Below are 15,067 nucleotides of genomic sequence, written 5' to 3'. Positions count from 1 at the left end.
ATTTGTCAGTCATTTAGATTTTTGTAGACTTTACACAAAATCTTTTGTATTTTAAAAGTATTCTCAAAATTCATGTAAAAAAAAAAAAAAAAGTACTCTCGACATTTAAAATAAAAAATGGGGTATTTTGAAAATTTTGATAAGATTCAACGGAAAATCCAAGCAAAATGAAGTAATTGAAAGAGATTGAAAGTTTGATATCTTAATTGAAAGTTTTTAAAATTTGAGAATAATGTTAAAACGAGTGAAAGTTCAAGAAAATTTTCAAAATTCTACCCCAAATTTTATAACTATTTTCACTACAAAGCCTCCACAAACTCATGTAGCATCTTCTTCTGTGTCAAATTGTCAATTGCTATATCATCAACTTATTTTTTTTATTAGTAACTGTTATATCGCCATGTCAGTCTGACATGCTTTTGATCAAGCACAAGCAACATTAAAATAGGAAAAACAACTCGAATTCAAAGAAGTACATGTCTATATATGAAAAAGTACACAGATAATCATCTTTATTAACATCATCACAAAAGTACTGTGAATTATTTAACGCCATCAGAGAGACCTCACATACTTCCTCAAACTCCCTCTAGAGTAATCTTGGAGTAACATATCTCTGCAAGTGAGGTGTTCATAGGTATAAGTCAGTATCAACCAAAAATTCTTTTAAAAAAACCAAACTGAATAATTGCAAAATGAAGCATGAATCTAAGCTCAAACACGTTATAATGTCATCCAAGACCACTTCCAATATCATCTAAGAGACAAAAAATAAAAAATAAAAAGCTCCTGAAATATAATTAAATGTCATTAATTACGTTAATTTAATGATTGGTTTTTTAAGTAAGAACTGGTTCAATCTTAAAAAATCGGTTCACAAATTATGTCTTAAAAAACCAGTTTAGCATTAAAATAAAAAGGGTTCATGCCACATGTCGCAATATTAAGACACATCTGAGAGTGATTCGCAATATTAAGGCACTTCCACAAAAAAAAAAAAAAAATGAAATTGCACTCTAATATTTATTTTAATTAATCAAAACTCCATTGACTTCTTATAATTGCATTTGACCCTGCATGAAATATCTATTGTGAAATTAAAGTTATGAAATTACTATCACTTTAATTCACTATCTCTTTATCCTTGAGTTTTTGATTTAATCTCTAGTCTTGATTATTCTTATATTCTTTAAGTCAGGTTTCATTTAGTTCATTTAATTTTTGTAACTTCTTATTAAAATACTCTCAAGATGATATTTCATAACTCTTTGACTAAAATCAAAGTGATTATGAATTCCATTTTAAGGATTAGTGTTTCTATAATGCTACATGTAATTACCTAACATACCAAGACTTTGACCAAGAAAGATTTCACTCCTAAATGTATCAAAGTGGCCACTACAATTCCCATTTTTTTTGAGAATTAATAGTTAATATTATAAGTAATCGTGAGTTCAATTTATTCTTATTAACAGTATTTCATAAAATAACAATTCACGTGGTCCACTTCAGTGCATTGTAACTACACCAACATATCACTAAGAAGTACTCTCAATTCCCATAATCATGACATATCATCGTTATACGTGACTTAAATCTTCTGCATAAATCTCATTAACAAACCTAAATTATATTTAATGTAAATTAGACTACACGTACATAACATGACATGTCCAATATTATAATAATTTAAGATAACAAACAATTTTTTATTAAAAAAAAAAAAAAAAAAAGCACAAAAATGTCGTACAAATCAAATCGGTCTCCAGGTGAGTGCAAACTATCATATCTTAACTATAATGTGGAAATGGGACCCTTATCACCCAACACCCAACTGCCCAGACTATACGTTACTAAACTAAGCAATTAATGATGGTGATGTTTGTGGTCGTGGTTAGGCGGCCGGCATGCCAAGTTGCCAACAGAGGCGGGCGGAGTGCTGCCTCAGCAAAACGTCCAAATCCTTCTTCATTATGAGAGAGAGAGAGAGGAATTCTATATAATGGCATGCTTCCATGGGCAGTGGACTAGTGGGAAGGAATTAATAGCTAGATTGGCTTCAAAGAGGGAAATCAATTGCTTCCAAAAAGAAAAAGAAGAAGAAAAAAAATGCAGAAAAGGACACGTATTCTCCTTTCTGCCCATGAGATATTTTCTTTTTTCGTTTTCTTATAGCAAGTGTCAGCGTCCTCAGCCTCATCCGCTAATCACGCATTCCTAAGGTAGCTGGTCAAGCACATGCTAGCCATGCCATTTTTTACGAGGAAGAATTGTCTTCTGTAGTTGTTTCTTCTTGTTGTAATCCCTGGAGATATTAGTTTGCAGAAGCCGCCATGGGAGGCACCCAGTTGCTGCTCTTTCTTGCTTTCTTTTCTGCTGGAATGCACCTTATTAACTCGCTTACAGATCCTCGTGATGGTAAGTGCACACCATGTTTGTTGTTGTTTTTGTATTCTTTGTGCACACCATTTATATGTGGCTTCTCTCTCTCTCTCTCTCTCTATATATATATATATATATATGTTCTTTCATTTTGATCTGTCGCCCTGATTTGTAAAATGTTTGCCTTTCTTTCTCTGTAGAATTGTCTTACCAGCACGATGTTGTCTGTATGGTAAAAAATATATTATGTCGTTGTTGTTGAGGTACTCTTCGATTAGAGGCTGAAGGTTACTAGAAATTGCATGATCTGCTATAGCTCTACTGTGTACAACATTTTTAACGAGTTTATTGACAAACAATCTGTTACAGTACTGATATGGATTCAATACTGTAATGGAGAGTAAGCAAGAAAAGAATAAAAGATGAAAGAGAAAAGAATGGAAATTGGGAAGAAGAAAAATTTTATTGAGCAATAAGTAACTTCGAGAGTTACAACCTCCTAAACACATTCTAGAGTGCCAATCTCCATGTTCATTAAGAACTACAAACAACCAAGCTACCTTTACAAATGAAGAGAGAACTATTTATAGTGCTCTTGTAAACTAACCACCTAACTGAATTAACAAATCAGCACGTGGGATTATCTTCATGCATCACCAACACCTGCCAACTCAGCTCCACCAACTTCATGCATGTGGCAATACTCCCCCGTTTCAGAACACCTTGCCCACAAGGTGTGGATAGGCCCTTTTCAAAGCATAGAACTCTTCCCAAGTTGCATCCTCTTGAGATTGACCTGCCCATCTAACCAAAACTTCAGTGATTGCCCTATTATCTTGAGGTCTAGACCTGTGAGCTAGCACCTCCACTGGTTTAGGCTGAATGATACCATTAGCATTTACTGGGGGCAGAGTAGGGACTACAATATTGCTGCTACCTACCTTAGGCTTTGGCTGGGACACATGAAACACAGGGTGAATCCGAGCATTCTGAGGTAAATTTAATTCATAAGCTACCTCCCCCACCTTTCTAATCACTGTAAAGGGACCATAAAACCTAGGAGACAATTTCAAGGCCCTCCTAGTAACTAGAGAACCTTGTCTGTAAGGTTGCAATCTGAGATACACCTGCTGACCAACTTCTAAAGTCCTCTCTGACCTTCTCAAGTCAGCATACCTCTTCATTCTCTGCTGAGCATGCTGAAGGTTATGCTGTAGAAGCCCTAGAATTTCCTCTCTAGACTTCAGAACCTCATCTACAGCTGCCACCTGAGTTGTGCCTGGCACATAGGTTAACAGCCTAGGAGAGAGCCTGCCATAGACCACTTGAAAAGGTGTCATCTTGATGGACTCTTGCCAACTGGTGCTATACCAGCACTCTGCCCAAGGTAGCCAAGATAACCATTGCCATGGACTATCATCAGCAAAACACCTTAAATAGTTCTCCAAGCTTTTGTTTACTATCTCGATTTGTCCATCAGTTTGTGGATGATAGCTGGTACTCATCTTGAGTATAGTCCCCTGCATTCTAAACAATTCCTTCCAAAATGCACTAGTGAAGGTAGGATCACGATCAGAGACAATAGATGTAGGCATACCATGAAGTCTGATTATATTGCTTACAAAGAGTTGAGCAATCTTTGAAGCAGTATATGGATGAGCCAAGGAAGTGAAATGAGCATACTTGGACAATCGATCCACTACTACCAAAACCACAGAATGTCCATTGGAAAGAGGCAATCCTTCTACAAAATCCATGGTGATATCAGACCAAATCTGAAGTGGAATGGGAAGTGGTTGCAGCAACCCAGCAGGAGAAGTGTTCTCATATTTCATTTTCTGACAAACTTCACACTCCTTAATAAACTGCTTAAGATCCTTCTTCATGCCTTTCCAAAAAAAAATCTCTTTTAGCCCTCTGCATTGTTTTCTCATAACCAGAATGGCCTGCAATAGGATCACCATGAACAAAGGACAGAACTTGAGCCTTAATGGTTGGATCATTACCTAAGCACAATCTGTTTTTGTAAAACAGCAACCCCTCCCTGTAAGCATACTTAGTGGTATTCAACTGATTAGTTAACCACTTAGTAATCAATCCCTGCATAAGTAGATCCTCCTTATAATGCCTTTTCAACCTATTCACCCAATCCGAGGTAGGGATTGACAAAAGAGCAAGTGAGATCTCTTCTGCCCAACCATCCCTCCTAGACAAGGCATCTGCCACCTTATTTTCCACCCTTCTCTTAAATTCCACTGTGAAATCATACCCTAACAGCTTGGAAATCCATTTTTGTTGGAAGGGAGTACCAACCTATTGCTCCAACAGAAACTTCATGCTTTATTGGTCAGTTTTAACAACAAAATTCTGCCCCAACAAATAGGGTCTCCACTTCTGAATAGGAGTTACCAAAGCCAATAATTCCTTTTCATAAGTGGACATGAGAAGAGCCCTTCCCGTCAAAGCTTTACTCAAATAAGCAATAGGCCTACTGCTTTGCATCAAAACTGCACCTATTCCTACCCCACTTGCATCACATTCAATGACAAAAGGTTGAGCAAAGTTTGGCAATGCTAAAACAAGAGAATGAGTCACAGCAGTTTTGAGATCCAGAAAAGCACCCTTTGCAGCTTCATCCCAAGAAAATGCATTCTTTTTCAACATAGATGTCAATGGGGTAGCAATTGAACCATACCCTTTAATGAATTTCCTGTAATATCCAGTCAACCCAAGAAAACCCCTCAAGGCCTTGATGTTAGTTGGAAAGGGCCAATCCACCATGGCCTAAATCTTACCTGGATCAGCTTTTACACCCTGTTGAGAAACAATGTGCCCCAAATAATCCACCTCATCACACCCAAATCTTCATTTAGATCTCTTAGCAAACAACTTATTCTGCCTCAGAATATCCAAGGTTTGTTGTAGATGAATTCTATGTGTCTCCACATCTTTACTAAACACCAAAATATCATCAAAGAACACCAAAATAAATTTCCTTAAATGAGGTTTAAACATATGGTTCATCAAACTCTGGAAAGTTGAAGGAGCATTTGTTAAACCAAAAGGCATAACCAAGAACTCATAATGCCCTTCATGTGTTCTAAAAGCTGTTTTGGGTATATCTTCTTCCACTACCCGAATCTGGTGATAACTAGATATCAAGTCCAGCTTAGAAAATTTTGTAGAACCCCAAAGTTCATCCAAGAGTTCATCTACCACAGGAATAGGAAACCTATCCTTAATTGTCACTTTGTTGAGGGATCTATAATCCATACACATTCTCCAAGTTCCATCGGCCTTCCTAACAAGCAACACTGGAGATGAAAAGGGACTGGTGCTGCTTCTGATAACTCCAGATTTCAGCAACTGCCTGACTATCTTCTCGATCTCTTCTTTTTGATAAAAAGGATACTTGTAGGGTCTTACTAACACTAGCTGAACTCCTTGCTGTAAAGGAATGGCATGCTCATGAGCCCTGCTGGGAGGTAAACCAGTAGGTTCTTGGAATACATCTTCAAATTGCTCAAGTATATCATCAAACAATCCTTTTTTTCCCACTTCAACCTTCCTCCCTTCATGATCTTCTTGTTCTGTCTGCACTGCATTATTAATAAGCTGTAACATGACACCTTTGCTTCCCTTCTGAAGCCCTTGCAATGACTTCCCATCCTCCAAACTCAATTGAGGACCCTGCTGCAGCCCATGTAACACACACTTCTTATTACCAAATTGAAACTCCATGGTTAGCTGACCAAAATCCCACAAGATGGGACCTAACAACCTCAACCATTGTATCCCCAACACAATGTCACAACCAGCTAAAGGCAAAATGTACAAGTTCATTTGAAAAAAATTCCCTTGCACCATAAGTTTAAGGTCTGGACTCCTTCCTGGGCTGCTAATCACCTGGCCATTTGCAATCCTCACCTTAATAGAATCATCACTAGCACTTACAATCCCAACATATTAGCTAGTTGAGCATCAACAAAATTATGAGTACTACCAGAATCTATAAGAATGACTACTTGCTGATTTCTTAAAACTCCAATAACCCTCATAGTTTTTGGATTAGGGGTACCTGTAATGGCATTCAGAGAAATTTCTGGCTCTTCATCTAAAAAAAATTGTCTTGGATCCTCCTCCTCTTTGTCACCCACATCCAGCAACTACTTTTTGTTCTATAACCTCTTCAATCAGAAACAACTTAGGTACAGCACACACATGCCCTCTACCCCATTTGGCATCACAAGAGTAACATAAACCCTTTTTTCTCCTCTCATCCATCTGAGCAAGAGATATTTTCTGTACTGGAACCAGTGCTTTAGGAACATCATTAACAATTCCTCTAGCTTGATTAATTCCTCCAACACCCCCCTTGAATCTGTCTAGGAGAATTGGAAAACTGTATTCTATTTCCATACAAATTACTCCCTTTAGAAAAACCAGTATTGCCATCATTCCCCCCTCCTTGATTCTTCCAAAAATATTTCCCTGACCTACTGTTAGTTACCAGACACTCCTTTTGAAGTTTTGCTAAAGCATAAGCATCATTCAAGGTCTTGGTATTAAACATCCTCACAGGAAGTCTAATGTCATCCCTCAAACCCCCCAAAAACATGCTCAATTTATGAGAATCAATCAACAATAAGACTCTATTAGCTAACACTTCAAACTAAGTTTTATATTCATCTAAAGAACCAACTTGTTTAAGTTTAGATAGGGTCTCCATAGGGTCATCATATGCACCCTTACTGAATCTAACTTGAATAGCCACAAAAAAAGCATTCCAACTAGGCAGATTATGAGTATTACGCAAAGCTTGAAACCAAGATAAAGCTTTACCTTCCATATGGAATGAAGTAATTCTCAATTTATGCCCTTCCTGAACACGATAGAAATCAAAGAACTGCTCTGCCCTATAACACCAAGAATCTGGATCCTCACCATTAAAAGTAGGAAGCTCCAGCCTAAAAGCCTTTGTAAAAATCCCATCATTGGTTGTTGACTCCTCTGCAAACTGCCTTTCCCACTTACTTGCAGCAACATGACCTTGAACTTGCTCAACTTTGTCCACACTCTGCTGCATAGGATGTTTCTACTTGGTCATCATTCCCATCATGGCCTTCATTGCTGCCTCCAAAATCAACTGATTTATAGTTGATTTAATTTAACATTAGAGTCCTGAAGACTCTTCATGGCTGACTGCAACACCACACACTCAGTTTGGACTGCAGGCCTTGTTCCCACTGTACTACTTCTTCTGCCATTGCTAACCTTGTTTTCATACAACCCAAAGAAAAAAAAAAAAAAAAAAAGCCAAAATATCCCAAATGGATCAAGGGCTTTGATACCACTTGTTACAGTACTGATATGGATTCAATACTGTAATGGAGAGTAAGCAAGAAAAGAATAAAAGATGAAAGAGAAAAGAATGGAAATTGAGAAGAAGAAGAGAACTTTTATTGAGCAATCAGTAACTTCGAGGGTTACAACCTCCTAAGCACATTCGAGAGTGCCAATCTCCATGTTCATTAAGAACTACAAACAACCAAGCTACCCTTACAATTGAAGAGAGAACTATTTATAGTGCTCTTGTAAACTAACCACCTAACTGAATTACAACTTCATGCTAACCACCTAACTGAATTAACTAATCAGCACGTGGGATTATCTTCATGCATCACCAACACCTGCCAACACGTGGGATTATCTTCATGCGTCACCAACACCTGCCAACTCAGCCTGCCAACTCAGCTCCACCAACTTCATGCATGTGACACAATCTCATAGCTAGAATTGTAAAAAGTGTTAAAAAGTAATGATTAAGTAACTAAATTTACCTATTCCTATCTATTTATGTTTTTGGGATAACTAGTAATTTGACAAAATGGTAATGAGTTAAGAAAATACATGATGAACTATAAACCTCAAGGGGTTGGCTCAAGTATATTAGGTTTAAGGTTTGAATTCTTTTAGGTGCAAACCATTCTTTAGGGCCATGGCCGTTTGAGAAGTTAGAGTCTTAGTTGATCCGTATGAAAAGAGTGCTTTGCACAGGTATGAGGTTTGCCCGATATAAGTGGGTACATGAAGTGACCCTACCTTGAAGGATTCATTGTCATAAAAAAAATTTAAAAAGAAAAATCGAATAAAATACATTTTGAAATTGATTTTTTTTTCCTTTTTTTTTTCTTTTTTTTTGACGAAAAATGGGAATATGCTAAAACGGAAGAACTTTGCACATGTCAAAATTCACGATCTTATATGACAAATTTACATGGTGATGATATTTTCATATGGGGGTAGCTACCTGGTAGTAGTGTAAGAGAGTGGTGAGAGTAATGTGATACAAATTTTGTGTAAAAGTTATTCAATTTCATACTTGACGAACTGCGTCTGATTCCATACTTGACGTGATGGTTGACTCTAATGCCATATGATATAAACGTTGTATAGAACTCATCACCCTTGAAAACCGATTTATAACAAGTGGATGTCCAAAACTTTATATGCATATGATTAAAATTGTACTTAAACCATTTGAGATAATTAAGATTGTAACGTAAGGCAATGGTGACGGTAGTGTTTATTTTGTATTATCTATAGCTAGTACTGCTAACTCCCATCTATACTTTCTACTGTCAAATTTATCCTACATATAGTTTCCTTGTATCAAGCATATGATTAAATTTATATTGGTGCAGCCTCTCCACTCCAATCCCTGAAGGAGTCGTGGGAGCACACACCACCAAGCTGGCGAAATTCACATGATCCTTGTGGAACACCCTGGGAAGGAGTTAATTGCAGCAATTCTCGGGTGACTGCATTGTAAATATCTTTCTATTACTTACTGCCTCCATTTCTTAGTTTTTCTTGAACAATTAAACTTCATTGTCCTCTTTTTTTTTTTTGGGCCATTGTCGATTTTTTTGTTTTCAATTATTCTCAGGGGATTATCAACCATGGGCCTCAAAGGGCAACTCAGTGGTGACATTGGAGGGCTCTCTGAACTGAGATCCTTGTGAGCATTCTTCTTCTTCTTTGAACCATTGCAAATACCTGCATCAAGTTTCCAACAGATAACAAGTTGTACAACAAAACAGATTCTTCTGCTCTGTTTTTTTTGGACATGTCTCATTCTTAATTAGCATGTCTGTTCTGCTCTGTTCATTGAAGTGGTGATATTATTCAATTTCCAGGGACCTGTCATATAACCGAGACCTCACAGGTTCCCTGTCTGCACAGTTGGGAGATCTACAAAATTTGAGCATCTTGTAAGATCCAATAATAAGCAAGCTAATTTTCCTATCACCCCTCCATCCAACTCTTTTAAGTAATTTATATATTTCAATACACTGAGACAAGCATGTACTTTTTTGTTTTTCATCTTTCAGAATCCTAGCTGGCTGTGGCTTCAGTGGTGATATTCCACATGAGTTGGGGAAGCTTGCAGAGCTGTCCTACCTGTAAGATCTGCCAAAGTTATCTCATAGTACTTCATGAATGAATATGGCAGTGCATTTTTTTTTGGTGCCTTGTCTGCTTTATTCAGCACTACACTCCCTCCCAGGGCTCTCAATTCAAACAACTTCACTGGAAACATACCTCCATCTTTGGGGAATCTCTCCAAACTCTACTGGCTAGACCTGGCAGATAATCAGTTGACAGGACACCTCCCAATATCAACCCCCACTACCCCAGGCTTGGACCTCCTTCTGAAGATTAAACACTTGTGAGTTTTTTTTTTTTTTTTTTTAATATATTTAGAACATTGATTTTGGCACAAACAATAGTTTGATTCCTACAAACTTGCAGCCATTTCAACAAGAACCAGCTTTCAGGTCCCATTCCGGCCAAACTTTTCAGCTCTAAGATGGTACTGATACACGTGTAAGCTGCTGATACCACCCATCTGTTTATATTCAATGTTTTTATGTCTTTCTCCTTCTAAATGTTTGTGGTTGAATGGCAGATTATTTGATAGTAACCAACTTTTTGGAAGTATCCCATCAACATTGGGACTTGTACAGACTCTTGAGGTTCTGTGAGTAAAACCCACCTTAATTCAACCTTTTTCAGCTACAACTTTTCTTCACTAAATGTCCTAATTCCCTCACATTCATTGGAGTTAAACTGTTCCAAATTGCAACAGTCGGCTCGACAGAAATGCTTTGACAGGAGATGTCCCATCAAATCTGAACAACCTTACAAACATCAATGAATTGTGGGTATTTACTTCTTAGCAGTATGTAGTGATGCTGTTTTAGCATAATCATATTGGAGGTTACTTAGCTTTCTTGTTCATGCTGTTGTGTCTTCCTTAGGAATTTAGCCCAAAATAATCTGACTGGCCCTATTCCAGACTTGAGTAAAATGGCCGCCCTCAATTATGTGTAAGTGGATGACATGGGGTTGCCATTTGTGGTTTTCCATTTCTCTAACTTGTTCTTTTCATGAACTGAAGAACCTTACTCGATGGCTTATTTTTACAGGGACCTTAGTAACAACTCCTTTGACCCATCCGAAGCTCCAGCTTGGTTCTCAACCTTACAATCACTTACCACTCTGTAAGTCTTTAGTAGGTCGAAGATCCGAGCTCGTTTGCTAATGCTTTTTAAGATTGCTTTTTGCTTTTTAGGAAAAAAGCAAAAGCATAACAAACAATTCAACACACAAAATACTAAAAACTACTTTTATATTTATGTCACACAATGAAAAAGCTAAAAAGACATTCTAAAAAGCATTAGCGAACGAGCCCTGAAACTCTCCCTGCATCTCCCAAAAAGAACATGCAAATAAAAGATCCAATAACTTTCTTGACTTATAGCATATGCTAATGTGTGATTTGTGGCACAGGGTTATGGAATATGGAAAACTTCAAGGGCCTGTCCCGCAAAAACTATTCAGCTTTCCACATATACAGCAAGTGTAAGTTCTGATTTGTACAGGAGGGAGCATTAGAATTTGACAATAAAGAGAAACTGTAAGTTTGACAATTCAATTCCTTTACATTCTCAGGAAATTGAGGAACAATGAATTTAATGACACATTGAACATGGATAAAGACATCAGCCCACAATTGCAGCTTGTTGATTTGCAAAACAACCAAATAGCTGCAGTAACGCTTGGCGCTGGTTACACAAAGATATTAATGTAAGAGAGCTTATGGCCTTTAATCTTCAGCTTGAATGATATTTGTATTTTCTCCTAGTCATCAACCTTATTTGTAAATTTTACATACTTCAGATTGATTGGAAATCCAGCGTGTTCCCCTAATCTCTCGAATACCAAATACTGCCATCTTCAGGAACAAACTACAATGCCCTATTCTACCAGCCTTGCTAATTGTGGGAGCAAATTATGCCCACTTGATCAGAAGCTCAGCCCTCAGAGTTGTGAATGTGCTTATCCATATGAAGGAACATTATACATCAGACCCATTATCAGGGAATTGTCCAATGTAGCTTTGTTTCAGTCACTTGAAAGGAACATATCGATTAAACTGGGCCTCACTTCCGGTTCTGTTTCTATTCAAAACCTCTCCTTCAATGGTGAAGACTATCTTCAAGTGCAGCTGGCTCTCTTTCCAGCAGAAGGAAAATATTTTAATAGATCGGAGATTCAGAGAATTGGGTTTGATCTGAGTAAGGAAACTTTCAGACTGCCTAAGGAGTTCGGACCCTACTATTTTCAAGCATCTCCTTATGTTTTTCAAGGTTGTTCAAATCACATCTCCTTATACTCTCATCTCTCATCTCTCTCTCTCTCTCTCTCTCTCTCTTTTCTTCTCTGACAAAGTTATATTTTTCTTCAGACTCAGACAGAGGAACTACCATTATTAGCACTGGTTTGATTGTTGGAATAGCAGTTGGCAGTGCCATTTTGGTTCTGGTCCTACTGGGGGTAGGGACATACGCTGTTCGGCAAAAGAAACGTGCAGAAAAAGCCATTGGAATGAGTAGACCATTCGGTAATTACTCCATAAAATATTTGTTATTGTGTAGTCCAAGATTCAGGCATCTATATGTTGTAGGGAAGATTAAACATCAGACAAATTGTTTGCTTGTGTGGCTAATCTTCACTCTCTTCCAGCTTCCTGGGCACCAAGTGGCAAAGACAGTGGCGGTGCACCACAATTACAGGGAGCACGATGGTTCTCTTATGATGAACTCAAAAAGTGCTCCAACAATTTCTCTGACAGTAATGAGATAGGCCATGGAGGGTATGGCAAGGTAAATTTCCCAGTATTTAATCTGTTCTTTTCTATTTTTTCTGACCATCCTATTATTTAATCAACACCAGTCACTGCTTGCTGATGTTTTTATGGTTCTCCCTAGGTTTATAGAGGGATACTCTCTGATGGACAAGTTTTGGCAATCAAAAGAGCTCAGCAAGGATCAATGCAGGGTGGACTCGAGTTCAAGACTGAAATTGAGTTGCTTTCGCGAGTTCATCACAAGAATCTTGTTGCCCTTGTGGGTTTTTGTTTTGAACAAGGAGAGCAGATGCTAGTCTATGAATATATGCCTAATGGGACGCTTAGGAATAGCTTGGCAGGTACAATTCACTTTATTTCAATCAACCAAAAGGTTATTTGAATAATCTACACTGTATATCCACAATCTATGAGAACTTAGTTCTTTGGTAACAGTCAAATACTTCTTTTCAAAGTCTAATAGGAAACTATTTGCATAAATATGAGTTGTAGGGAGATCTAACATTCATCTTGATTGGAAGAGAAGACTCCGCGTTGCACTTGGCTCAGCTAGAGGACTAGCTTACCTACATGAGCTTGCTAATCCTCCCACAATCCACAGAGATGTTAAGTCCACCAATATTCTATTGGATGAAAATTTAACAGCAAAAGTTTCAGATTTTGGGTTGTCTAAACTGGTATCGGACACTTTCAAAGGTTATGTTTCCACTCAAGTTAAAGGCACATTGGTAAGTAATACCACCGAATCTCTTGCTTTATACAGTTCTTCAATCTGATATGTTTCAGTGAGCAGTTACCTTGTCTTCCTGCATTTAAAAAATGTAGGGGAGACAAACAAAATTAATCTAGCTATTCAAGCAAAGATTAATTTTCATATTGTTAGAACAGTTTCCTAGTGCCAGATGCTCGATTAATTTACATTTGTAAAAAGAGAGAATGTAAGCATGAGAGCCTGCCGGTTGGTGCCAGTGGGGATAGTCTTGATGCATAAGTCAGTATGGTGTTTAAAAAGAAATATAAATGCACTTAAGTCTGAGTGTTGAGCTTAGGGCCAAAAGTCTGTCTTACTTTGTTGGAGCTTATCATTTATAGTATTATGAGTATGACTGCTTCCATGCCATGTTCGAGCCTGGTCGTGGGATTTTCCTCCACGATGGTTTAGGCTTAAGCACCCTACATCCCTTATTTAGGATTGTATTTTGCATAATGGGTTTGAATATGGTTACTTGGCTTGGTGTGCACTTCATTACTATCAGAGCAGATCCCCTGTTGCTCATGGTATAGTGGAACCGGGCCTTTGAAGCTGCTTTTTACTTACTAACCAGTTTTGGGCCTTCATAGGTGTGTTTTGTGGGCCATGTAGCCTTGTCGACCCAAATCCAACACATATTAACAATAGCTTCATTTTTCATTTTTCATTTTCATGCATGCTTTTATTTAAATTCAAAGTAGATTCTCCATTAACAGGAATCTCTATTGAATTTCATTTGCAAACTGGCTTGTGCTTGCAGGGTTACCTGGATCCAGAATACTACCTGACTCAACAATTAACTGAGAAGAGTGATGTGTATAGTTTTGGAGTGGTTATGCTTGAACTGGTAACGGCAAAGCAACCTATTGAGAAGGGAAAGTACATCGTCAAGGAGGTGCGAATGGTGATGGATAAGAACGATGAAGAACACTACGGCTTGAAGGACATGATGGATTCATCCATTAGAAACACACCTAATCTTATAGGGTTTGGAAGGTTCTTGGAGCTGGCCATGCAATGCCTTGAAGATACAGCTGCAGATCGTCCTACAATGAGTGAAGTGGTAAAGGCCATTGAGACTATCTTACAGAATGACAGCTTGGCTACAAACTCTACTACTTCTGCATCAACATCTGCCACAGACTTTGGAGCTTCAAAGGCTGCTTTTAAGCATCCTTACAATGACTCTTCGCCAAGAAAGGATGTCAGTGGCAGCGATGTGTTTGATTACAGTGGCGGATACACAATTTCGGCAAAAGTCAAACCCAAGTAGTAGCAAGCATATATATACTCTCTATCTTCTACATTTTGTTTTTCCTGTTTAATTGCTTTTTAGGAAGTGTCTATTGATATATTATACAGAAAGAAATGTTTGATGTGTATGGAATACAGAAAAGTTTAATTAGGAAGACAGGAACGTTGGCTTTTTATCACACTTGCTGACCTTAATCTCTTTCTTATGCTTTAAGTTTCATCATTTACCTTCAACTTTCAGCATGTGTCAAATAAATGTTTTATCCTGTAGGATTCCTAGGGCCACATAAAGGACTTTCTCAGCTACCAAACAGAGAGCAAAGCCATGGTTTGGACTAAGGAAGAGAGAGACAGAGAGATGGGTAATTAGATGAAATTAATGTCATGAAGCTGTCCATGGATAATCCATGGTTGCTATGGCTGAGACTTGGTGTGTAAAGGGACTGCCATTTTCGTGTATTCAG

The 15,067-nt window shown here is 37.8% G+C and overlaps 1 protein-coding gene across 1 annotated transcript; it reads left to right on the top strand.

Moving 5' to 3' along the window:
* The first annotated feature begins 2,231 nt into the window (after positions 1-2,231).
* On the top strand, positions 2,232-14,837 carry LOC132184722 (leucine-rich repeat receptor protein kinase HPCA1). The gene is made up of 19 exons (XM_059598455.2): positions 2,232-2,418; positions 9,087-9,210; positions 9,332-9,403; positions 9,582-9,656; positions 9,777-9,848; positions 9,953-10,114; positions 10,198-10,272; positions 10,355-10,426; positions 10,535-10,606; positions 10,707-10,775; positions 10,875-10,949; positions 11,239-11,310; positions 11,401-11,535; positions 11,629-12,098; positions 12,197-12,352; positions 12,475-12,614; positions 12,720-12,939; positions 13,091-13,326; positions 14,110-14,837. Exons 1-19 carry the CDS (start codon positions 2,334-2,336, stop codon positions 14,620-14,622), a joined length of 2,895 nt encoding a protein of 964 aa, XP_059454438.2. The 5' UTR covers positions 2,232-2,333; the 3' UTR covers positions 14,623-14,837.
* Positions 14,838-15,067: the final 230 nt, after the last annotated feature.

This window comes from Corylus avellana, chromosome 7 (assembly GCF_965113065.1).
Source record: "Corylus avellana chromosome 7, dhCorAvel1.hap1.2, whole genome shotgun sequence".
Classification (NCBI taxonomy): Eukaryota; Viridiplantae; Streptophyta; class Magnoliopsida; order Fagales; family Betulaceae; genus Corylus; species Corylus avellana.
The sequence above is the reverse complement of the archived record's forward strand: the minus strand, read 5'-3'. Positions and strand labels throughout refer to the sequence as shown.

What these genes read in the sequence shown, in the direction of transcription:
- LOC132184722 (XM_059598455.2), top strand. Translation starts at nt 2,334, where the DNA reads ATGGGAGGCACCCAGTTGCTGCTCTTTCTTGCTTTCTTTTCTGCTGGA. An exon ending in CTTGCAGAGCTGTCCTACCT is followed by an intron (nt 9,849 to 9,952) that starts GTAAGATCTGCC and finishes ACTCCCTCCCAG; the next exon opens with GGCTCTCAATTCAAACAACT. An exon ending in TTACAATCACTTACCACTCT is followed by an intron (nt 10,950 to 11,238) that starts GTAAGTCTTTAG and finishes TTTGTGGCACAG; the next exon opens with GGTTATGGAATATGGAAAAC.